Raw genomic sequence first — 23681 nt, forward strand, 5'->3', positions numbered from 1 at the left:
AACTTTTCAGTGTTTGCTGCTTTTATTATCGTTGTAATTATTAAGAGTGAGGAAGTCACATCCCAGTAACTGTGGGGGACCTCAAGGCACACATCTGTTTACAGATCCAGGAGAAATTTTGGCTTTAGGGAATTTTATTTGCCTGGGAAAAATAGGGGAAATAATTGAACATGAAGAAGGGTTGGGGCAAGGTAGCAGAGTGAGGTGTGGACTCACTTGGGGGGCTCTGTGGCCAGGACAGGGAAGGACCCCTCGAGGTGCCACTGCTTGTCACGCAGGCGACGCACGGACTGCATCTGTGGCTGGAAAGCTCCCCATTCATTCCAGTGTCGGAAGTCGCCAGGCTCTAGGAGGTACTGGTACCCACGGTAGCCGGGATACTGATAGCCAACCCATCTGAAAGGAAAGTGAGAAGGACAGAGTGGAGACAGCCAGCCTCGTTGCCTGGCACCCAGACCCCTGCCAGACCAGCTTGTCCTTCATTGATCCCTGCAGTCTGCTGCTCTCTCACCTCTGTCCTGGCTATATCCCTTCCTGCTCTGTGCCCTGGGGCAAGGACTTTGTCTCTCTAATAGGCCTCGGTTTCGTTTTCTAGGAAGTGAGCATGGTCACAGTGCCTGGTTTTATTAAGATTGTTGGGGGGAGCCAAATGGAGAATGCACCTCAAGTGTTTGCTAAGCAAGTTGCCTGTGCATGGTAGGGATATGAATACACATCCCATTAAACGTGATGATGCAGGGCTCAGAGAACAAATCCAAGGAAGCAAGAATAGGACTTAGGGACTGGTTAACAATGAAGCAAATGAAAGAGAGGAAGTGTTATTTCAAAAAATTGGTTTTCTTGGCTGGGTGCGGTGGCTCAAGCCTGTAATCCCAGCACTGCCTAAGGAGGCTGAGACGGGCAGATCACAAGGTCAGGAGATCGAGACCATCCTGGTTAACGCAGTGAAACCCCATCTCTACTAAAAATACAAAATAATTAGCCGGGTGTGGTGGCGGGCGCCTGTAGTCCCAGCTACTCGGGAGGCTGAGGCAGGAGAATGGCATGGACCCAGGAGGCGGAGCTTGCAGTGAGCTGAGATTGCACCACTGTACTCCAGCCTGGGGGACAGAGCAAGACTCCATCTCAAAAAAAAAAAAAAAAAAAAAAAGGTTTTCTTTGTAGGTAAGTGCATCAGTGTGTAGCAGCTGGGAACACATACTCTGGTATCAAACATACCTGGGTTCAAATCCTAGCTCTGCCATTGATTTACTAGCTGTGAGAATCTAGGTGGATAAGGTATCAGAACCTCAATGTACTGTCTGTACAATGGGGATGATAATGCACCCACCTTCTTGGTTTGTTATAAAGATTTACTCGTTATTCATTTAAAGTGGTTAGCACAGTCCTTGGTACGTAGTAAGCACTCAATAGAAGTTATCATCAGTGATTAATTTCTAACTCCTCTCATTGTCTTTGCTGAGAGGGTCTTTCCAGGCCTCTGCCAGACACCCTCCCTATATTGTAAAGCCCAGTTTAAGTTCCAGCCTCTGCAGATAAACCTTTGACCTGCCCTCTGCCCTAACATAAACAGCCAAATCCTAGAAATCTTCTCTCCTCCTCTGACCTCCTGCAACACAGTTGTCCTGGCTGGCCCATTCTTTACCTAGTATTGTTAGACACCATCTCACAGGTATATCTGGGTTTCCCCTGCTAGGCCAAATAAGTTTCTTGAAGGTAGGACTTTGGCTGTATTCATCGCTGCTTTTCCCAGTGTACCTAGCACAGTGCCTGGCTCACAGACAAGGCTCAGTATATTTCAGATGACTTGAATGGCAGGGATATAGGTTTCAGGGAGGCAAAAAGGAACAAGAAAAAGGCCATGGCCCTGATGGTGTTACAGGAGCTCAGAACAAGTCTGGGAATGGAGAGACAGAGCCTTACATTTACCTAGAGGAGATCAGGGGTGTCTGGCATGGTCATTTGGAGGCAGGGGGGTGGATAAAGTGACTCCTTTGATCCGGCCCTTCTATGTATTCTCATGACATAAGGTCATGGGGCTCTGTTTTGATAGCTTCAGATCCTGAGCGTTTAGAGCAGAAAGAGCACTCTTAGATCAGGGAGTTTTGTGTGCCCATTGCCTAGCTGGCAAGACTGAGAGGCAGAGAGGTGTTTAGGCTCACTCAAGTTCCTCAGCATGTCAGTAGCAGGGTCAGGGCCATCTCATGATGCAAATTCACTGCTCAGAACTCATTCTGTTCATTCTCCCAGAAGCTCCTGATTTCCCTGAATATTCCTTGTCCCTGGGTGCATCCAGCCTCATCACTCCACATCAGCTCCGGCCCTTTTAGTTGATTATTCCTTCAACCCCAACTAGGCTTAGCAGCTCCTATTTTCTCCATCTAACAGCTTTTTAGAGCTGATTTGTTTACACTGACCTGGAATTCCTCAAAGCATGATTCTATTCCCCAGAGGAATAGAGCTCTGTTGGCTGAATCCCAGGAACCAGCACTGGGAGACTGTGGTAGGGGCCACGGCCTTCTCTAGGAATCTGATGTTATAACCTATAAGGGGAGCAGCCTCTGATTCTGCCTGTGCTTGAAGCAGGGGACATGGACCTGGCAGGAGGGATGCTTACGTTCCACTGGAGACCTTTATGCTGCCCACGCGGTCACTGAAGCCGTAGACCCAGAGACTGGGTGCGTCGTCCCCCTGGATCTCTATGGTGTTGCCCTTGAAGTTGGCCCCTTCAAACAGGGAGATTTTGTGCTCCTGGGCGTCCTGGGGAAAGAGAGGCCGGGTCAGGTGTGTGAAGTACAAATGGGACAAAGAGGAGAAACTTAGCGGGGTCTTCTGGGTGTGGAGGGAGAGAGATGAGCCTGTTCAGGCTGCTGGGCGACTCTCCGGGGACCACTGCTGTCTAGTCTGGAAGGAGACATAAGGAAAATGGGATGGCAACTCCCACGTCATAGGGTCCTCATGAGGATGAAATGAGTGTATCCATATAGAGCACTGAGCATGATGCCTGGCATACACCAAGTGCTCAATAAATGCATTTATTGGCCAGGTGCCATGGCTCATGTCTGTAATCCCAGCACTTTGAGAGGCCCAGGTGGGAGGATTGCTTGAGGCCAAGGGTTCAAGACCAGCCTGGGCAACATAGCAAGATCCTGTCTCTCAAAAAAAAAATTTTTTTTTAAATTTGCCAGGCATGGTGGTGCATGCCTGTAGTCTCAGCTACTTGGAAGGCTGAGGCAGGAGGATTGCTTGAGCCCAGGAAGTTGAGGCTGCAGTGAGCTATGATTACACCACTGCCCTCCAGCCTGGGTGACAGAGCAAGACCCTGTCTCAAAAAAAAAAAAGTATTTATTATTTTTTAAATTATGATCACGGACAAAAAGGCTCAGAGAGGTCAAGCTTATTGATCAACATCACACCACCAGGGAGAGGCAGAACCTTTCAGAGAAACATTTCATTCCTAAGCAGTGTCCCTGTGCCATCAGGAGTTTAACCAATTGCCCTTTTGTGAATGCTTCTTACAAACCAGGTGAAATGTGGAACATTGGTGGAACACAGATCTAGGTTCAAATCCTGCCTCTAGGCCGGGCGCACTGGCTCATGCCTATAATCCCAGCACTTTGGGAGGCCGAGGAGGATAGATCACAAGGTCAGGAGATCAAGACCATCCTGGCTAACACGATGAAACCCCATCTCTACTAAAAATACAAAAATAATTAGCCGGGCATGGTGGTGGGCGCCTGTAGTCCCAGCTACTCGGGAGGCTGAGGCAGGAGAATGGCGTGAACCCAGAAGGCGGAGCTTGCAGTGAGCCGAGATCGCACCACTGCAATCCAGCCTGGGCGACAGAGCGAGACTCTGTCTCAAAAAAAAAAACAAAAAAAAAAACCAAAAAAACAAATCCTGCCTCTGACGTTTATGCGCTGGTGATCTTGGGCATTTTACTCTGCCTCCTTCAGAGCCTCAGTTTGTTAATCTATAGAATGGGGTTATTGCCAGGCATGGTGGCTCATACCTGTAATCCCAGCACTTTGGGAGGCTGAGGCAGGTAGATCACCTGAGGTCAGGAATCCAAGACCAGCCTGGCCAACATGGTGAAACCCCATCTCTACTAAAAATACAAAAATTAGCCAGGTGCAGTCGCAGGTGCCTGTAATCCCAGCTACTCGGGAGGCTAAGGCAGGAGAGTCACTTGAACCTGGGAGGCGGAGGTTGCAGTGAGGCAAGATCATGCCACTGCACTCCAGCCTGGGCGACAGAGCAAGACTGTCTCAAACAACAACAACAAAAAAGAATGGGGTTACTATTGCTTTGTGGGATTGTCATGGCTACTCAACTCACTGTTGAGTGCCAACTATAAAACAGGCCTGGCCAGGCGCGGTGGCTCATGCCTGTAATCCCAGCACTTTAGGAGGCCGAGATGGGCGGGATCACAAGGTCAGGAGTTCGAGACCAGCCTGACCAACATGGAGAAACCCCATCTCTACTAAAAATACCAAAAAAAAAAAAAAAAAAAAAAAAATTAACTGGGCGTGGTGGCATGCACCTGTAGTCCCAGCTACTTGGAAGGCTGAGGCAGGAGAATCGCTTGAACCTGGGAGGCAGAGGTTGCAGTGAGCCGAGATTGCGTCACTGCACTCCAGCCTGGGTGACAGAGCAAGACTCTGTCTCAAAAAACAAACAAACAAACAACCAGGCCCACCCTTGAATTTGGGCACATGATTCAGTTCTGTCTTGCACTTATTTTTAATGCTTTCATGACCCTGTATCTTGTTTTTAAAGTTTGTCTGTTATTTCTGAGGGCAGGGATCATCCATCTTTTCAAAAGTCATCATGCACTGTTTTAGGCCCAAGGGTTTGAAGAGTCAAAGAGATGAACAGGAAATAGCAGAGTGCTGCCAACCTCAGTGTCTAGGTTCAAACCCACAGACCTGGGTTCAAATCCCAGCCCCAGCAACTCCCAGCTGTGTGGCCTTAGGCCAGTCATTATCTACTTCTGAGTCTCAGTTTCCTTACTTTTAAAATGCATGTTATCATAGCCTGTCGCATAGGACAGTTGTAGGGATTATGTAAAAGGCAGGTAATATACCCAGTACGTAGTTGGTACTTAAAAATGGGCACTGTGATTATCTACTGTTATTCACCACCACTAGGAGGAAGAGCCCAGGATGTAAGTGCACCCTTCTGTGAAAGACTCCAGTAGAAGATTATAGATGAAGAAAGAACTTGTTAATTCTTCCAGAGAAAAGGAGAGCAGATCAGGGAAGGCTTCATGGAAGAAGTGACACTAGAGAGGGGCCTTGGAGGTTAAGGAGGAGTGCACAAAGCTGAGAAGGGAAGGAGGGTTGAGGGAAGGCACTGAGGCAGAGAAGGCATAGGCAAAAGCTGGGAGGTGGGAATGTGCAAAAACAATATCTGTGTGGCCACAGGTGCACATAGGGTGCAGGAAGGCAAGTGCAAAGTGCCAGGCAGGGATGTAAGCACAGGGGACCCTTTGGGGCATGGCAAGACAAATGCCCTTAGTGCAATTACTAGCCAGTGGTAAAAGTACAACAATGATTACTTATTACTGTTACAGTCTTGAGGGCCTTGGGAAGTTGTTAGTCAATGGCTCCCCACTGCTAGAGGGGTCAAGACTAAACTTGCCATCACCTATGAGACCCTGCAAGACCCTGGCCTCCACTAGCACCTCCCCTCCCATCTTGCCTCCCTCTCTCCTCCACTCCCTCTGCTGCAGCTTTGTTGGTCACCTTTAATTTTCTTGGTCCCACCAGTCCATCGTTGCTCCAGGAGTTTTGCACATACTGTTCCCTGGAAGGCTTTACCATCTGCTCTTCACATGGCTGAGTTGGTTTCCAAACTTTGGGAGCTGGCTTCCCTGACCACCCCCTGACCACTCCCACCTCTAACAATATCTGAGCCCCCAGTTCCTGCTTCTGCTTTCCTAGTTAGCTTGCATGGCCTTTGTGTAGCACCTACCACAGTTTGCAATTGTAGATGGATTTTTATGATTAGCTTTTTGATAGCTGCCTCCCTGGGTAGCTTAAGTCCCATGAAGACAGGGACCTAGTCTGTTTGACGCACAGTTTTGCACTCAGAGCCTAGAACCAGAGCCTGGCAGAAACAGGCCGACTGGCTGGGTGCACTGGCTCATACCTGTAATCCCAGCACTTTGGGGGAACCAGGCGGGTAGATCATTTGAGATCAGGAGTTTGAGACCATCCTGGCCAACATGATGAAACCCTGTCTCCACAAAAAATACAAAAATTATCTGGGCGTGGTGGTGCACACCTATAATCCCAGCTACTTGGGAGGCTGAGGCAGGAGAATTGCTTGCCCCAGGGAGGTGAAGGTTGCAGTGAGCCAGATCGTGCCACTACACTCCAGCCTGGGCGACAGAGTTAGACGTGTCTCACAAAAAAAAAAAAAGGGGAAATAGAAACAGGCCAACCAAAATGCCTGGGTTCAAGTAGAAGATGGTCAGGTTTATTTTTTTTTTTTGTTTTGAAAAGATCCCTCTAACTTCCCACGACAGGGGTCTGGAAAGGAGTCAGGGAACCCAGCAGAGAGAGAGCTGAAGCTGATCAGGTCAGAGATGATGGTGGCCTGGACCAGGACTGTGGCAGGGCAGAGAGAGGAAGGGTTAGACCAAGCTTATTTACCCTGCGGCCTGCAGGCCACATGTGGCTCAGGATGGCTTTGAATGCGGCCCAACACAAATCTGTGAACTTTCTTAAAACATTATGAGATTTTTTTTGCAATTGTTTTAAAGCTCATCTGCTATCGTTAGTGATAGTGTATTTTATGTGTAGCCCAAGACAATTCTTCCAACGTGGGCCAGGGAAGCCAAAATATTGGGCACCCCTGAATTAGACCATTGGATCTCAGCCCTGGTTGCACAGACAGACTACTTAGAGGGCATAGAAAAGATAGCAGTGCCGGAGTCCCAGCCCCAGAGATTCAGAATTAATTGGTCTGGGGTGGGGTCTAGGCTTTGAGATTTCTAAACATTTCTAATAACATATTTTATTTAAACAAATATACCTAAAATATTATAATTTCAATATGTAACAATATAATGATATCAATGCATTGTTGACATTCTTAAAAATTTTTTTTACTATGTATTCAAAACCTAATGTGCATTTTACACTTAAGACACATCTCCATTTAGCCAAAATTCAAGTGTCCAATGGCCACATATGGCTAGTGCCTATTATGTTGAATAGCAAGCTTCTAGAAGCTACTGGAAATGCCCTGGTTGATCACTCTTCCAAACAAACCCCTTAACATAGGTTGGTATATAAGAACCATTCGATGATTGAGACAGACATCTGTGAATTCTTACACAGAGTGCATCATGAAGGCAAATAATTCAGTCTTACATTCTGCGAAAAGCATTGGGAATGATCTGTTTGAATAATCCATTAAGATAAATTTGGTGATGTCAAAACAGCTGGTGGTTGGCACTTGATAGCCTCAAATGCACATTCATGAAAATTCTTATAAATGTTCCCATCATGGAAGACAAAAGTCGATTACCATCAGCAACTAACATTGGTGAGTAAGATGTAGCTGGTTCATGATTCATCATCAACTTAATTCTGGAAAAAACTGTGAATCACTTGGAGATATCGCCACCATTTTGACCTTGAATCTTCTGGAAGTTGACTTAGTTAAATATTATAAGAAACTAATTCAGTATATTGTCTTATTATTAAGAGGTTCAAACTGCATTTCTACGGTATCCCTCTTCTTTTTTTTTTTTTTTTTTTTTGAGATGGAGTCTTGCACTGTCACCCCGGCTGGAGTGCAATGGCGCAATCTCAGCTCACTGCAACCTCTGGCTCCTGGGTTCAAGCAATTCTCCTGCCTCAGCCTTCCTAGTAGCTAGGATTACAGGCATGCGCCACCACGCCCGGCTAATTTTTGTATTTTTAGTAAAGACAGGGTTTCGCCATGTTGATCAGGCTGGTCTTGAACTCCTGACCTTGGGTAACCACCCACCTCGGCCTCCCAAAGTGCTGGGATTACAGGCGTGGGCCACCATGCCCAGCTACAATATCCCTCTTCTTAGCCATTGCATGATCTGCAACCAGCATGTTTGGTGTTTTGAATGGGCACTGAAATTTGAAAAGCTTCCCCAGGCCTGGCATGGTGGCTCACGGCTGTAATCCTAGCACTTTAGGAGGCCCAGGTGGGAGGATCACTTGAGGCCAGGAGTTCAAGGCTGCAGTGAGGTATGGTCACACTACTGTACTCCAGCCTGGGGGACACAGCAACACCCCATCTTTGGAAAAAAAAAAAAAAGCTCCCAGTAAGGTCTAAATGTGCAGCCAGGGATATCAAGAGAATCAAGGAAGATGCTGAGGTTTTTAGCTCTAACTTGGAAGCTTTTGTGTTTATCATTTGCCCAGGGTTCCTAGCTGGGTATGTAGTGAGTGTGTTAAGGACACTGATGAATTGATGAGCTCAAGAATCCACAGTCCTTCGACAACTCAGAGGCTGCCACGCCTCCCTACCCACCATCACCTCCTTCTTGCCCTTGTCAGATCTCAGACTTAACCTGCCCTGCCCCACCTGGCTGATTCTCCAGCCCCAGCCGGAGAGCCACTCACCATTTTGATGGGCCGGAAGGACATGAGCCGATCACTGCGGTAGCTGCTAGACCATGTGTTCCAGCGAGGGTACTCGCCCTTCTCCAGGATGAACATCTCCCCGCGCAAGTTGGACTGCTCAAAGGCGACCCAGCTGGATACAAGAAGGACCATGAGGCAGACAGGAGACAAATGGTTAGTAGAAGCCCCCACTCCCTACTTGCCTTTCTCTCTCCCCTGGCAAGGCAGCCCTGAGGCCAGTAGGAAAGTCCAAAGGGGGCTGAACATGTCTGGGTTTGATTTTAGGCTCTGACACTTACAGGCTGTGTGACTATGGGCAAGTGACTTTACCTCTCTGAGCCTTTGTTTCTCATCTACACTCATATGCCTGTTTCCTTGGAGTTGGTGAAGGATTAAGTGAGATAAATGTGTGTGATTATCTGAGCACACTGTTTCTCTAGATGTAGGGTTCATACATGCTTCAAGTACTATCAGGACTTGGAGCCAAGGAACACATAGACATTTTAAACTTGACGCCAGCTAGGAGAAAGGCTCTGTTTGATGTTAATGTGCCTTTAACACTTACTAATCTCTCCTTTTTTTCTTTTGTAACAAAGAGAGAAAAGACCACTAGCCCAGAACCTCCAGCAGACAATGGTGTAATAGCAACATAATAATACCACTTTTGTCTTTATTGTTAATTTTGTATGGACACCTTTTACTTATAGGAAATAATACTAGCCTTCCATTTATAAAAAGCGGTGTGAGGGTTCTTTTAAAATGTGTTTATTTGTGTTTAGCAGGATCATTTTAAATGAAATATATTAAATGAACGACAGTCTTGGAAGTACAGGGGCAAGGGAAAAATTGATACAGGTGTTTGCATCCTTGCTGAGTAATATTGGCCTGGCATTTGGGAGACAGTCAGCAACTAGTATGAGGCAATGGGAAAGGAATGATGGTGATATCTACCCTCAGATACCTATGATAATATAATGTGATAGCGCATATGAAGGTGCTAGATTCCTTACATGGACTAATTAGAAGTTTGAAATTAGATGGAAGATTTTCCTGGTTTTCCCAGTGAAGATTGATTAAGGATAAGAAGTGAGCTTGTGTTAGAGGCACCAGGGATTGTGGCAGTGCAGGTGGGGTAGATAAGACAATCCCCATTCCACAGATGAGAAAGCTGAGACTAAGGAACTCCTTGACCTTTGCTCCCTGCGTGTTCAAGAGTTCTCAGGAAAAAAGAGACGGATGAGAGGACACTGACACTAGCATCTTCTCCCAGGGGACTGCTGGGACCCTGCTCTCCCCAGAAGGAGATAAGGATGATGGGCTATCACCGTGGGCTGAGACAGAATGCATCACAGGAGCCTCAGGTCTTTGTCTGAGAGATGAGTTAACCACATTGGAGTAAATTAAAGATATGTTTGTCTTCCCAGAATAGAGTTGCATTTGCCTCAGCCCTGTCTGGTCTGGAGTAGAAGAGAAATAAATGGGAGAATAGATGGATGGATGGACAGATGAATGGGTGGATGGATGGGTGGATGAAAGGATGGTTGAATAGATGTATAGGTGGATGGGTAGATGGACGGATGAATGGATGCATGGATAAAGGGATGGATGAAGGGATGGTTGGATGGATGGATAGGTAGATGGGTAGATGGATGGGTGGGTAGATGGATAGATTTATAGATGGATGGGTGGGTGATGGAGAATACACGGGGGGTACGTGTGTATAAATGGAGAATGGATGTATGTATGGATAGATCAATAGACGAATGGGTAGATGGATGGGTAAGTAGATGGATGATGAATAAATGGGTGGCTAGATGCATGGGTGAATAAGAAGGGAGCCTTGGAAGGTGGTTTCATGTAGGAGTTAAGAGAACAGACCCCGGAAAGAGACAGACCTGAGTTCTAATCCAAGCTTTGCCATTTGCTACATGAATTTGGGCAGCACTTACACCTGCTAAGCTTTAGTAACAGAGAAGAAGTGACACATCTACTTTGTTGCATCTACCTTGTTGGGAGATTATGAGGGCCTAAAAGAGGGAATGCATGGAACAGATACAGCACAGAGTAAGCCTCCAAATTAATACTGTTCCTGATTAAAGGGAGAAGGAAACTGGACGTCTAGGCTTCTGGAAAAACAGACACTGATGTGGTCTTGCCACCATGCCCAAGGTCCCCCTAAAATCTCCCCTATCTTCTTGAGCAGGACCAGTGAGGATCTAAATTTTAAATGTTTATATCTATGCCTTTTCTTATCTCCCATGGCTGATTTCAACCTGTAAACAAGGAGAGAGGGTACGGCAGGAATTTTAATTTATAAGATATGGAAACTGAGGCTAAGAGGGGTTAAGTCCCCAGCCTAAGGTCACATGATGGTGTCGGGTGTCGGGCTGCAGTCTCCTGGGTTTCAGGCAGGCAGGCCTCCTCAATTTCCCCATGCCTACCTCACCCTCTTCATTCTGTTTTTCCCGTGGTCTGCCAGCGCCCACACAGACCCAGGCCCCCGGACCACAGGCCCATTTCCATGCCCATCAGGCACAGCTCCAAGGCACACGTCAGACACCAGCTGCATCTTTGTTTGAGGAGAAATACTCTGGGTTTGAGTCACTGGTACCAAAAAAAGCCTGAAAACCCATGCTGGCCACATCCGGTAGCTTCTGCTTCCAGCTGGGTTTTGGGGCTGAGGGTGGAGCTGAGGCTGTGTTGACCACACTGAGGGTGCAGTGGGTGCAGGAGGTAGAAATGGTCCCAGGTAGGCTCCAGGATAAGTTGGCTAAATTCACAGGGCAGGGAGGTGGGTATGTGACCATCAGAGTCACCTGCCATGTTTGGGTGCCCACAAGGTAACAGGCCCATGCTGTATGATCTCCCTCAGACCTCAGCATAATCCTGTGAGGAGTGGTGAGGGCCATCATTCTCCCCATTTCAAAGATGGGGAAACTGAGGCTTGCACACTGAACAAGGCAAACAGGGGAAGTCAGGACTCAAATCCAGGCTTGTCTGACCTCAAAGCTCATCTTGGAATGGGCTCAGAATACAGGATGACTGGAACCCTTGCAGGCTTTCAAAGTGGGGAGACAAGAGCAAACGAGCCGCGTGGATCTTGTCCTGGGGCTGCCCCTGCACCCTGACCTCAGCACACACAGGCTGGACATAGGGCAACCGCTCTGCCCAAGGATGACTATCCCTGTTTTATATGGGAGTCACTAAGGCCCAGAGATGCCCACAGAGACAGGAACAGGCAGTGAAGCATGGTGATTAAGAGCTTTAGGAATGAACTCAATCAACCTGAGTTGAATCCTGGCTGTGCCACTTACCAATAGGTGACCTTGGGTAAGAGACTTACCCCCTCTGAGCCTCAGTCTTTCCATCTGTCAAGTGGGCATAAGAATAGCCTTTCCCTCCTACAGCACTGTGAATCATCTAGGTGCGGTCCCGAGTCAGTGCCTGGCACCTGGTGGGTGCGCCACAGATGCTTATCATTACTCCCAGGCAGCTGGACGCCCAGGAGAGGGGACAGCGAGTGGACACTTCACTCTTTGGCCTCTCTCTGCCCTCGGTGATGGGCTAGAGTTTTTGCTATAGTAGAAGCAGCATTTCTCTAGAGCCCAGAACCATGGCTTACTGCCAGTGTGATCTTATGCTAATTGGATCACCTCTCCGAGCCTCAGTTTCTTCATCTGTGAAATGAGATTGAGAACAATTCCTCCCTCTTCAGTTTGATATGAGGATTGGAAATAACATATGTGCCAGGAGTACGAACGGCCGCAGGCACAGAGCAGATGCTGGAGAAATGGCAGCTACTGTTGTGTGGTCATTTTACTGTGGCAGAGAGTGTGCCCCTCCTCTGCCCAGCACTCACGGTCCCGAGGAGACAATGATGCTGCGCACACGGTCGAAGCCACGGTCTCCCAGGTTCAAGCACTCCCCCGAGAATTCTGCTCGACGGCCCTGGAAGTTTTCCAGTTCGAAGACCACCAGCTGCAGGAGAGAAGCCCCCATGCCAAGGGCAGAGTGAGGGGGGAGTCAAAAATTCGTTGAGTATCTACATAACTAAAAGCCGGCAGTGCAGGAGTCACATAAAAGTGTGATGAGCCACAGTTTGTGAAATGATCCTGTCCTCCCATCCCCCAATTCTTTACTGTTTTTTGTTTTTTGTTTGTTTGTTTGTTTTTCTGAGTCTCACTCTGTCACCCCAGCTGAAGTGCAGTGGTGCAATCATGGCTCGCTGCAACCTCCGCCTTCCAGGCTCAAGCAATCTTCCCACCTCAGCCTCCGAGTAGTTATGATTACAGGCACCAACCACCATGCCTGGCTATTTTTTGTAGAGACAGGATTTTGCCATGTTGCTCAGGCTGGTCTCGAATTCCTGAGCTCAAGTGATTGGCCTGCCTTGGCTTCCCAAAGTGTTGGGATTACAGGCATGAGCCATTGCACCTGGCCTCGTGCCCTAATTCTGAAGCTAAGATCTGCACCATCATTAGGAACTTATGAACCTCCCTTTCAGGCCTTTCTTTGTGCTATTCCTCCTGCCTGGAATGCCTTCTCCACCACACATATCCAGCTTGGAGCTCCCACTGCCTAACTGAAGTTCCCTAATTCATATTCCAGCTCGTTATTCTGTTTTAGGCTCAGGTGCCACCTTCTCCAGGAAGCCTTCTCTGATTGCCCCTTCCTCCATTGGCCTTGGTTAAGCATCCCCCACTGTCCTCTCCCCATTAGCAGCACAACTAACCCACCACACAGTCACTGCTGTTTTGCTTTGGGGTCTCCCTCTCTCTCTGCACTCCCTCTCTCCCATTACCCAGCCCCTCCAAAGACCAAGGGCTCCTCCAGGGCAGGGCCTGAGGTTGATCAATTTCTGTATCTCCAGCCCCAGCCCCAGTACCTGCCACAGAGCTGATGCTCAGGAGACACTTGCAAATCCAACCCTCCACAACATAGGGGAAAACTTGAGCTAATCTCTCCTCACTAAGCCTCATGTTTGGTTCCTTGTCCACTTGCTGTCCCAAGTTGGGACAACGTTGCCATTCACATAGACCAAGGCACAATTGTCTGCCTTCTTTGAGCCTCAGTTTCCCCAGCTGTAAGAAGAGGAGGTTCATATAACCATGACCCAGCACTTCCACTTCTACCCTTGATTGCCCAAGAGAAACTCCTGTATGTGTGCCCCAGGATGTTGCGGGAAGTCAGGGACCCCAAATGGAGGGACTGGCTGAAGCCATGGCAGAAGAATGTGGATTGTGAAGATTTTATGGATCTTTATTAGTTCCCCAAATTAATACTTTTGTAATTTCTTATGCCTGTCTTTACTGCAATCTGTAAACATAAATTGTAAAGATTTCATGGACACTTATTACTTCCCCAATCAATACCCTTGTGCTTTCCTATGCCTGTCTTTACTTTAATCTCTTCATCCTGTCAGCTGAGGAGGATGTATGTCGCTTCAGGACCATGTGATAATTGCATTAACTGCACAAATTGTACAGTATGTGTGTTTGAGCAATATGAAATGTGGGCACCTTGAAAAAGAACAGGATAACAGCAATTGTTCAGGGAATAAGAGAGATAACCTTAAACTCTGACTGCCGGTGAGCCGGGCGGAACAGAGCCATATTTGTCTTCTTTCAAAAGCAAATGGGAGAAATTCTTTTTCTCAGCATGGAACATCCCTGAGAAAGAGAATGCGCACCTGGGGGTAGGTCTCTAAACTGACCCCCCTGGGCGTGGTCATCTCTTATGGTCCAGACTGCAGAGGTGAAATAGACTCCAGTCTCCCGTAGCGCTCCCAGGCTTATTAGGAAGAGGAAATTCCTGCCTAATAAATTTTGGTCAGACCTGTTGATCTTAAAACCCTGTCTCCTGATAAGATGTTATCAATGACAATGGTGCCCGAAACTTCATTAGCAATTTTAATTTTGCCTCAGTCCTATGGTCCTGTGATCTTGCCCTGCCTCCACTTGCCTTGTGATATTCTATTACCTTGTAAAGTACTTGATGTCTGTGACCCACACCTATTTGCACACTCCCTCCCCTTTTGAAACTCTCTAATAAAAACTTGCTGATTTTTGCAGCTTGTGGGGCATCACAGAACCTACTGACATGTGATGTCTCCCCCGGATGCCTGGCTTTAAAATTTCTCTCTTTTATACTCTGTCCCTTTATTTCTCAAGCTGGCTGATGCTTAGGAAAAATAGAAAAGAACCTATGTGAATATCAGGGCAGGCTCCCCGATACCAGGAGACAGGGATAAGAACGTCCAAGCCATGCTGTTCACGAGAGCAAAGCTAGCAACCACTGAAATCATGCTTAGCAGGAAAGAGATGGTCACGCTCTGAAATATCAGGCAGCAGCCAGAATGAATGGCCCGCAGTCATGCGCAACAATATGGATGGATATTAGGGATCTCATAGTAAGTGAAAAGTACAAAGAAAAGCCCAGAATAATCACATTGCATGTTTCTATAAGTTAAAAACAAGTAAATCGGCTAGTTGCGGTGGCTCACACCTGTAATTCCAGCACTTGGGGAGGCTGAGGCTAGGAGTTCGAGACCAGCCTAGATAATATGGCAAAACCCTGTCTCATAATTCAGTCTCAAAATAAATGAATAAATAAAACAAGTAAATAAATATACGTGTGTATGTGTGTATACATTTTTAAAGGAATAATGCATAAAATTGTATACAAAAGCAAGCAAGCAGATTACAGACACAGGTTGACGATAGGATGGTATTTCTTGGAGTTGGGGAGGAAAATGATGGACTCAAGGGAGACACCTTAGAGTTAGGTAGAAAGTTTTTAACAAAGTCCTGGCTTTTATATGGGTGGTGGGTTTGTAGGTGCATGTTGCATTGTTAGAAATTAAAGAAAACTAATGATTAAATAGGTACATAAATAAAAGCCTGCCATGCACAGACCACATGAGAGCATGTCATAAACTAGGGCTTGCAAAATGGCCTACTTCTGTGACCTGAGGTTGAAACCACACCAAACCAAATCCCAGGGGACTGGACACCTTGCTCCACAGGATCCCTTTCAGCCCAGACCACCTCGAGCAATTTTCAGGGTCTGAGGCCATCCTGCTGCCCCAGTGAGCCTCCAAGGACAGCTGGTTCCCTGCTGCTAAGCCAGCCCACTTCCTTTTCTTCTTTTTTTTTTCTTGCTTTCGATAAACTCTAAGCATGTGCGTGTGCAGGTGTAGCCTGATTGCCAGGTGTCCCTTCAGCTGTGAAGTGGTATGTTTTGGTTGTTGTTATGACACAACTCGACAATAGGTCCCCTTTTTCTTTCTTTTCTTTTCTTTTTTTTGATGGAGTCTCACTCTGCTGCCCAGGCTGGAGTACAGTGGCACGATCTCAGCTCACTGCAACCTCCGCCTCCTGGGTTCAAGTGATTCTCCTGCCTCAGCCTCCCAAGTAGCTGGGATTGCAGGCGCCCACCACTATGCCTGGCTAATTTTTGTATTTTCAGTAGAGACAGGTTTTCACCATGTTGGCCAGGCTGGTCTCGAACTCCTGACCTCAGGTGATCCACCTGCCTCGGCCTCCCAAAGTGCTGGGATTACAGGCATGAGCCACCGTGCCCGGCCCCACTTTCTCCAAGTGTGTCAGAACCCCTGGCTATTTTCTGGGCTCCCAGATCGGCTGGGCCACACTTGTGTCCCAGAAGGAGGAGGAAGGAGGAGGCCAAGGTGAGGGAAAAAGAGAATAGAGACAGAGGATGAGAGTCGGGGGAGCTGGGGAAGAAGAAAAGGGAGAGTAAATAGAAAGGAGAGAAAATAAGCCAAGAAAAAGGAGGAGAAAGAGGTGCGGAGGAGTAAGAGGTGAAAGAGGAAGTGGAGGAGGAGAAAGAGGAGGAGGGAAGGAAGGAGAGAAGGCATGGCACCCAGCCACTGCACCCCCAGGTCCTTACCCTGTAGTTCCCAGGAGGCAGTTCCCCTGCCTTGGCGCTGATAATAGGCACGGTTGTTGGGGTCAGAGTGGTGCCGGGACTAGGGGATGTTCCTGCAGGTGGGGCCCCCTTCCCCTTGGTGTCAGGCCCTGGGTTCACCGCCACTGTGGCCGAGGCCGAGGCCTTTGCAGCCTGAGACATGGTTCCCGCCTGCAAAAGTCTGTAAAGAAAGCCTGGCCTTCAGGGATGACACCCGCAAACTGCCTCCTGCCCTCATAGCCCCATATCCTGTGCTTTCAGCCTCCTTGGAGCTCGTTTCCTCTCTATCTCCTTCTGAAACGTTTCAGCCTGGAAGTTTTTCTTTCATTCCTACTCCCCAGCCAAGACCTTCCCGTCTGGGGGCCACCCATCCCACATATATCCTTCCTCCAGGTTTTTGACCACGCAGTTCCCTCCACCAGCTGTTCCAACCTCCATTACCCCGCTAAGTCCTTCCTTAGCCCCCTGCAATTTTCCACACTGCTTATCACGCTGATTTGTTGTGCAACTCCAATTTGCCTCCCTAGACTAACAACAAGAAGTCCCATTTGGGAGTACTTAAGGTGTGCCAGGCACTGTGACATACATTAATTAACCCTGACCATGACCCTAACCCCATGGAGTAGCTGCTATCATGATCCCCTCTGAGCAGCAGGGGGCTGGAGAAGGAAGAGGCCCAGCTCAGGCCCAAACAGCTACTAAGTGGTAGGGCTGTGATTTCAACTCAAAGAAACGGAGCCAGCAACTGGGCTCTTAAAGTGCTCTGCCATTTGCTTAATCTGATTTATTCACCGTCCATCCCTAACACTTGCTCTGCACCTGGCACATAGGAGATGCCCAATTAAAATTTGTTCAGAGAATGAATGAATGCATGCTCCCAGCTCCTTTCTCAGTCTGCTTTCTCTGAGGGGTTGGTGTATGGGTGCAAATACAGGCCGGGGACTGGGGCATATGGGAGGACCCAAGAGGATGTATTTACTGCATGTTGAGGGTTCTGAAAATGAGGACTGGGGCTGGGTAGGCTTTGGGTGGAGAGAGCTTTGGTCAATTCCAGTGGTTCCTTGTTGCTTTGGCGTCATGGACTCCTTTGAATGTTTGATGAATACCTCAACTTTGTCCCCAGACAAAAATAATGCCCCCTTTAACTTTGGAGACAATGTTAAGGGATTTGAGGACCCCCTGCTAGCACAGATTAAGACCCTCTGGTCAAGCTGATTCCCGAACACATTCTGTAAGGAGGAGCTAGTTGGGATAAGCACATCCCTCCCCCAGCCTCCTCCAGGAAGGCTGTGCGTATTCTGGGGTGCCCTGTTCACCAGGGGTGAGGCCAGACATCTGGGCCACATCTGTGGCTTTAAACACTCCCCCAGGGCTGGCAGCTGGACTCATGCCTTCCTGGAGATGTTCTCATTCTCTCTCTCTCCCCGCTTCACCCTCTCCCTCTGTTCCTGCTCTCCTCCCTCTCTTTGCCTCTCTGTTTCTTACTTCTCTCCCTCTTTCTGCCTATCTTCCTGTCTGTTTCTCTCTCTCCCCTCCTATCTCGCCCTCATTGTATCTTTGCTTATCTCTCTATCTGTTCTTTTTAATTATCTTTACTTCTCTGTCTGTTTATTTCTGTCTTTTCTCGCTCTCTCCCCTCTCCTTCTCCCTCCCTTTCTTCCTCTCTCCACTTCTGTCTTTCTCTCCATGGCCCTGCTCTCTGACTCTCATGGCACTGCTATCTCTGCCTCCCTCTCTCTGTCTCCCTTTTCTCTTCCCCTCCCCTTCAGCTCTCAGCTGCGCTGTGGGTTCCCTCTTACCTGGGAACTTGCTACTTCCTGCTGGAGGACAGGCAGGCGGGCAGGTGCTATGGGTGACTAGAGTCCGACCCCCCATTTTATAGTCTGGCAGACATCAGGCCCTATAGTCTGTGGCACAAAGGGGAAGCTGGCTCAGCAGGCCTGGGCAGGGAGTGGGGGACTGGGGCCCTGACCTTGCCTGGATCACTGCAGACAGCAGCACTTTCCTTTGTGAGACCAGCACACACAGCAGAAACCCTGGCCACAGCAGCTTCACCTTCCAACCCTACCCTGACTCCTTTCTCAACAACCCTAGCCAGGGATGGGCCCCCAAAAGGGTCCCTGCTGGCTGCCAACATGGGGCAGGGAAAAGGGGAGACCCTGGGAGGCAGGAGACCAGAGTTTGAATCCTGACTCAGCCACTGTGCGCTGTGTGGCTTTTGGTAGGTCTCTACCCCTAGGGGGGCCTCTGTGTCTGCAATTATAAGGTGGGCACGTGTCCCTATTGGATGCCACACAGAAAAGAAGGTGACAATGAGCGCAGAAGCGTTTTGTAAAGGCAGATGTGGGTTTGATATGGACAATCTTTTTTACGGAGTGCTTACTGTGTGCCGAACCCGTGTTATCTCAGTCAGTCCCCAGGACAATCTGCCTTATTTGGTACTTTCATTATGCCCATTTCACAGAAGAGGAAAGTGAAGGCACAGAGAGGTCAGAGCCAGCCCAGGCCAGCCAGCTCTGGGCCTGTGTGCTTCCTTCTCCTGCTGTCCAGTCTTGACCTTGTCCTGAGGCCCCCTGGCCTGACTTCCTCTTTGTAGGTTGGGGTGGGAATGGGGGAGTCGCACTGTGCTCACCTTGGTTGGATATTGGAGACCTGGGTCTTTTTCTTTTACCCACATTGGGCCCCATCCTTTCCTGACCTATCGGTAGTGACCCCTCTCGCCACCCCAGTTCCCTGCCTCTACCCAGGTCACGTTATCTGACCCGGAGGACAGTGCTGGTGGCCAGGAATATGACTGCCTGTCTCAGAGCCTCCTGCCCTGCGAAGCCCCATATGCCCACCACATCTTGTTCACCACTGGCCCCAGCACCTAGCTGGGCCTGGCTAGGTAGAGCCTGGCACATCGTGGGTTCTCAATCAATAACTGGTGACTCAAGGTGGTTCCAATGGATCGGAACAGAAGGTAGGGTATGGGGGAGATAGGGAAACCAAGGCAAGGAGAGAGAAGTAAAGAGGCAGATAGAAGTAACAGACAAAGAGAGAGGTGGAGACAGAGACACAGAGAGGCACAGGGGACATGGACAGTGAAGGAGCGAGAGACAGAGAGACAGAGGTCAAGGTGGGGCCATCAAGCCTCAGGATGGCAGAACAGACGCCAGAAATCACAGGGCCCAATCCTCTCATTTCACAAATGGAGAAACCGAGGCCCAGGTGGAACAAATGACTTCAACGCAGTCACACGGCGGGAACTCACAGTAGAGCTGGGGTCAGAGGGAGCCTGGGGAGCTGCTCAGCTAGGTCACCTGCAGTCGGCTCCCTAGTCCCAGGCAGGGTGTATTGGGGGGATGTCTGGATAGGCTCCTGCCTCTTCTTCAGGGGTCTGGGTTCCCCATGGAGCCCAGCTCTGTCTTGAGCTCTCCATGGCCTGGAGCCAGCTTTGCCTCTGTCCCTCCACCCACCCAGCACCCCCTCGCTTCCCAGCCTCTCCTTGGCCTTTTATCCTGGGCCAAGACTTGGTGGGTGGGGTGTGGGCAGGAACAGCAAGATGGGGTAGACACTAGAACTGGGGCCAAGATGCCTGTGGTGGGGGCCCACCCACCGGTCTGGGCTTCAAAGCCAGGTCATCTGGGGCAGTTCTGTGCCCCCCCCAAACCCCCAGGAATGGGCTGTCTGCCAGAGGGTGGGGGCAGAGAAGGGGGATGGCCCACCATGCTGGTGGCTCCACTCTGAGCATTTATTATTATTATTGTTTCCTTCATTATATCTTTTTTTTTTTTTTTTTTTTTTTGCATTTTCCTGACTGTTTCCTGTACTCCTCTGTATAAGGATGAAGTTTCTGGGATTAACCCCAATTACAGATAAGGAAACTGAAGCAACTCCCTTTCCTTCCTCTCTCTCAGCCCACTTTCTCATAAAAATGGAAATGTAAAATAACATTGGAACTCACATCTTCTTTACTCATGAATCCAGGCTCTTAAAAACTAGGCACCCCTGCTTTTTGATCAACAATTAATAATAATCATCTTATTAGCAATGATGATGATGAAGATGATGGAAATACCATAATATTTTTTATGTTTGCAGGAGCAATTCCAGCTGCTGTTCATGTGCAATTCACATTTATCCTCACAATACCCCTGTTTCTTAGGCTAATCCCAACTTACCTTGTTATACCCATTTTACACACAAGTAAACTAACTGAGGCTCAGAGTGAGTAAGTAACATGCTTAAAAGTTACCCAGCCAGCAAGAGTGGAATGCAAACCCAGGCAGTCTGGCTGTAGAGGGTGCATCGTTAACTTTTAATTTTCATGCCAACCCTTCATCAAAGTCATGCATTCCTTCTTTTTTTTTTTTTTTTTTTTGAGACGGAGTCTTGCTTTGTCACCCAGGCTCGAGAGAAATGGCATGATCTTGGCTCACTGAAACCCCTGCCTCCAGGTTGAAGCAATTCTCCTGCCTCAGCCTCCCTAGTAGCTGGGATTACAGGCAACCGCCACTACTCCCGGCTAATTTTTGTGTTTTTAGTAGAGACGGGGTTTCAACATATTGGCCAGCCTGGTCTGGAACTCCTGACCTCAGGTGATCCACCCACCTCGGCCTCCCAAAGTGCTGAGATTACAGGCATGAGCCATTGTGCCCAGCCTAAAGTCATGCATTTGATAGAGCTGCATTTCACCCTCTTGAAAGGAAACTGGTGTGGCCACTTTCCAGGTCATGAGCAGGACTCAGATATCCTCCAGGTCACCCAGATGGTAAAAGAAGCAGGGCTGGATTTCATCTCAGATGATCTGGTTTCCAGTCATGCTGTTTTCCTATGCTTGTTACACCCATTTTACACACAAGTATGTATGGATGAGGGACCTAAGAGGTCCCTCACAGGCCAATTCAGAGGGCAGGGTTTCAGGACAAGAGGCACACAGCAAATTGTACAAGTCCTGGATACTTGGCAAGTGTGCTACAGTTTGCAAAGCATGTTTGCAACTAACAGCTCCTCTATGCTGCCCACAGTGCCATCTGGATTCATCTTCAGGCTTTGTGGACCCAGCAGGCCCTGGCCTAGCCCTCTTCTCATGCCTCACTTCCCTTCAGGTCCCTTGAGCTCCAGGCCAATTGGGCTTCCAGCTCTTTCTTGTACATGTGCCCCACCTTCCCACTTCTGAACTTTTTCTTAGAATGCCTCTCCTTCCATCTCACTCTGTACATATCTTCCTCATCCTTCAGAGTCTAGTTCAAATGCCTCCTCCAACAGGCAGCCTATCCCGATTGCTTCAACTGGAAGAGAAAGGGGAAAGGGAGGAGGAAAGGAATAGGCATTTCCTGAATGTTTACTCTGTACCAGGCATGTTATGTAACCTCACAACAACTCTGTGATATAGTTTGTTCCTGCCGCATTTTATAGGCAGAAATTGAGGGGAAATGACTCGCTGAAGCTCACATAGCTAGGAAGGATGCTTCTGGACTCCTCATCTAGTGCTCATTCTCCTGCTCTAGTCAGGAACCTTGTGGGGCTGATGAGGGCCAATATTCCACCTCTCTCCTTCTTCGTGGCTGATCCCTGGGGGTGGTGATCTGGTCCATTCTCTCCCTGCTAAAGCCAGAGCTGCTGACAGCTTGCCATTGGCTCTTCAGCCAGGGCTGGCTTTTGTTTCCGTGGCCCAGTTGCTGAGTCGGGGCTTTGTCTCCCAGGGGCCCCTCTTCCCTCCCTGCCTATAAGAGCCCGACCTCGGCTGGTCTCAGATCTGACATGTTCCCTGGGCCTATCTCGGTAAGTCCCAGGTTTGGAGGAGGGGTGGGATCAGAGTTCTGAGTGAGCATCCTGGGAGGCGAGGAGCCCAGGTCCCCAGTCCTAGGGATGTCACTGTGTCATCCTGAATGCCATCCTTATCCTAACCAAGGATGAGCCCCAACCATCAAGACCAGCACCTGCTTCTCTCATTTAAAAACAAATTATTCCTGTAGCCCTATTGCCTAAATTTCCACCATTAGAGCTACCTCTTTGAGCTAGGTGCTGTCTTTGGAAAGGCTCTCTTACGCTGAGCATTTTGGCACTCGCTGGGGTGATGCACCCACCCACCAGCAGTCACAGAAATTTTCCCATAACAAGCAGATAAGAGAATACAGAGTGGGGCTCAGAGTCAATGAGATCCAGCAAGGGTGAGTTTTGAGATGGGGATAGGATGGACAATGGCACTGGTGACAGATGGAAAGGACAGGAGAGGGACAGGCCAAAGCCATGCGTTGCCCCTAGCCCAGTCACTCCTGGACTCCCTATGTGGATCTTGACCAGGTCCAAGCCAGCCATCTGCATAAAGACGAAAGCGGACGGTCAGGGTGGAAGATTATGATGTTCTTCTCTTCTGTAGGAAGGGGCCACAATGACCCTGCAATGCACAAAGTCAGCGGGACCCTGGAAGGTAGGAAGAGGCACGGGGAGGGGGTGTTCAGGGGGTATGGGGAGGGTTCAGGTCCCCATGAATCCTAGGAGGGGGGCATTATAAATGCCTATTTCACAGAGGTGCAATCAAGGCTCAGAGTCGAGAAGGGACTGGTATGTCACATACAGGGAGGTCGAATGTGAACTTGGGTCTTCTGGTTCCCAAAGTTGACCTGTTACACTCTTTGGCAGAGGTTGCAGTCTTTGGGCATGGTTTCTTTGACCGTCTCTGTGTGTGTTTGTTTGTTTTATAAAGCTTTTGGATTTATCATCAGCCTTTAAAAGCCTGGAAGAACCACATAAAAGTCCAGATGTAGTGATTGTCTTGAGAAATTGGAAGGTCTGGCCCGCATTCCCACTTGGCAACCATTGGTGGCACTGGGAAGAGGCCACCCATTTACCTGGAACCTGTGCTGTCTAGTGTCTCACAGTCCTCACTGCCCTTGCTTTCCTGGCTCCTGGAGGAATCTGAGTTTGCAATCCCTGCTTTACCTGCCAGATCCTGGGGTGAGCCCCCAACCTCTCACCTTCTATGGGACTCTGATGCGGATCTCCACCTTTTTTTTTTTTCCTGGCACAGATGGTGGTGTGGGATGAGGACGGCTTCCAGGGCCGGCGGCATGAGTTCACGGCAGAGTGCCCCAGCGTGCTGGAGCTTGGCTTCGAGACTGTGCGATCTTTGAAAGTGCTGAGTGGAGCGTGAGT

The 23681-nt window shown here is 48.8% G+C and overlaps 2 protein-coding genes across 4 annotated transcripts in view; one reads left to right on the plus strand and one right to left on the minus strand.

The window, feature by feature from the left end:
* CRYBB1 (crystallin beta B1) lies at positions 1–18452 on the minus strand. 2 transcript variants are annotated; one of them, XM_054543698.1, is made up of 6 exons: positions 18341–18452; positions 16524–16722; positions 12475–12593; positions 8616–8748; positions 2618–2760; positions 1–396 (listed from the first exon to the last, which is right to left on the minus strand). In XM_054543698.1, the coding sequence occupies exons 2-6, from the start codon at positions 16701–16703 to the stop codon at positions 213–215; spliced, it is 759 nt and encodes a 252-aa protein (XP_054399673.1). In that variant the 5' UTR covers positions 16704–16722; positions 18341–18452; the 3' UTR covers positions 1–212. The 2 variants fall into 2 exon arrangements, with proteins under 2 accessions (XP_054399673.1, XP_024095642.1); XM_024239874.2 differs by lacking the exon at positions 18341–18452 and having other exon boundaries at positions 18–396; positions 16524–16747.
* CRYBA4 (crystallin beta A4) overlaps positions 8566–23681 on the plus strand; it is a 22153-nt gene continuing 7037 nt past the window's right edge. Inside the window, exons 1-3 of one of the 2 annotated variants that reach the window (XM_002830963.6) lie at positions 22234–22307; positions 22906–22956; positions 23557–23675. In XM_002830963.6, the coding sequence (XP_002831009.4) occupies positions 22287–22307; positions 22906–22956; positions 23557–23675 (191 nt within the window). In that variant the 5' untranslated portion in view covers positions 22234–22286. Of the gene's footprint in view, positions 8790–22233; positions 22308–22905; positions 22957–23556; positions 23676–23681 lie in introns of those variants that run through there. The other variant, XM_054543700.2, reaches the window with a different exon arrangement.

Source organism: Pongo abelii, chromosome 23, assembly GCF_028885655.2.
Source record: "Pongo abelii isolate AG06213 chromosome 23, NHGRI_mPonAbe1-v2.0_pri, whole genome shotgun sequence".
NCBI classification, from domain to species: domain Eukaryota; kingdom Metazoa; phylum Chordata; class Mammalia; order Primates; family Hominidae; genus Pongo; species Pongo abelii.

What these genes read in the sequence shown, in the direction of transcription:
- CRYBB1 (XM_054543698.1), bottom strand. Translation starts at nt 16,703, where the DNA reads ATGTCTCAGGCTGCAAAGGCCTCGGCCTCGGCCACAGTGGCGGTGAAC. An exon ending in TGCCTCCTGGGAACTACAGG is followed by an intron (nt 12,594 to 16,523) that starts GTAAGGACCTGG and finishes TCTCTCCTGCAG; the next exon opens with CTGGTGGTCTTCGAACTGGA. An exon ending in ATCATTGTCTCCTCGGGACC is followed by an intron (nt 8,749 to 12,474) that starts GTGAGTGCTGGG and finishes TCTTGTATCCAG; the next exon opens with CTGGGTCGCCTTTGAGCAGT.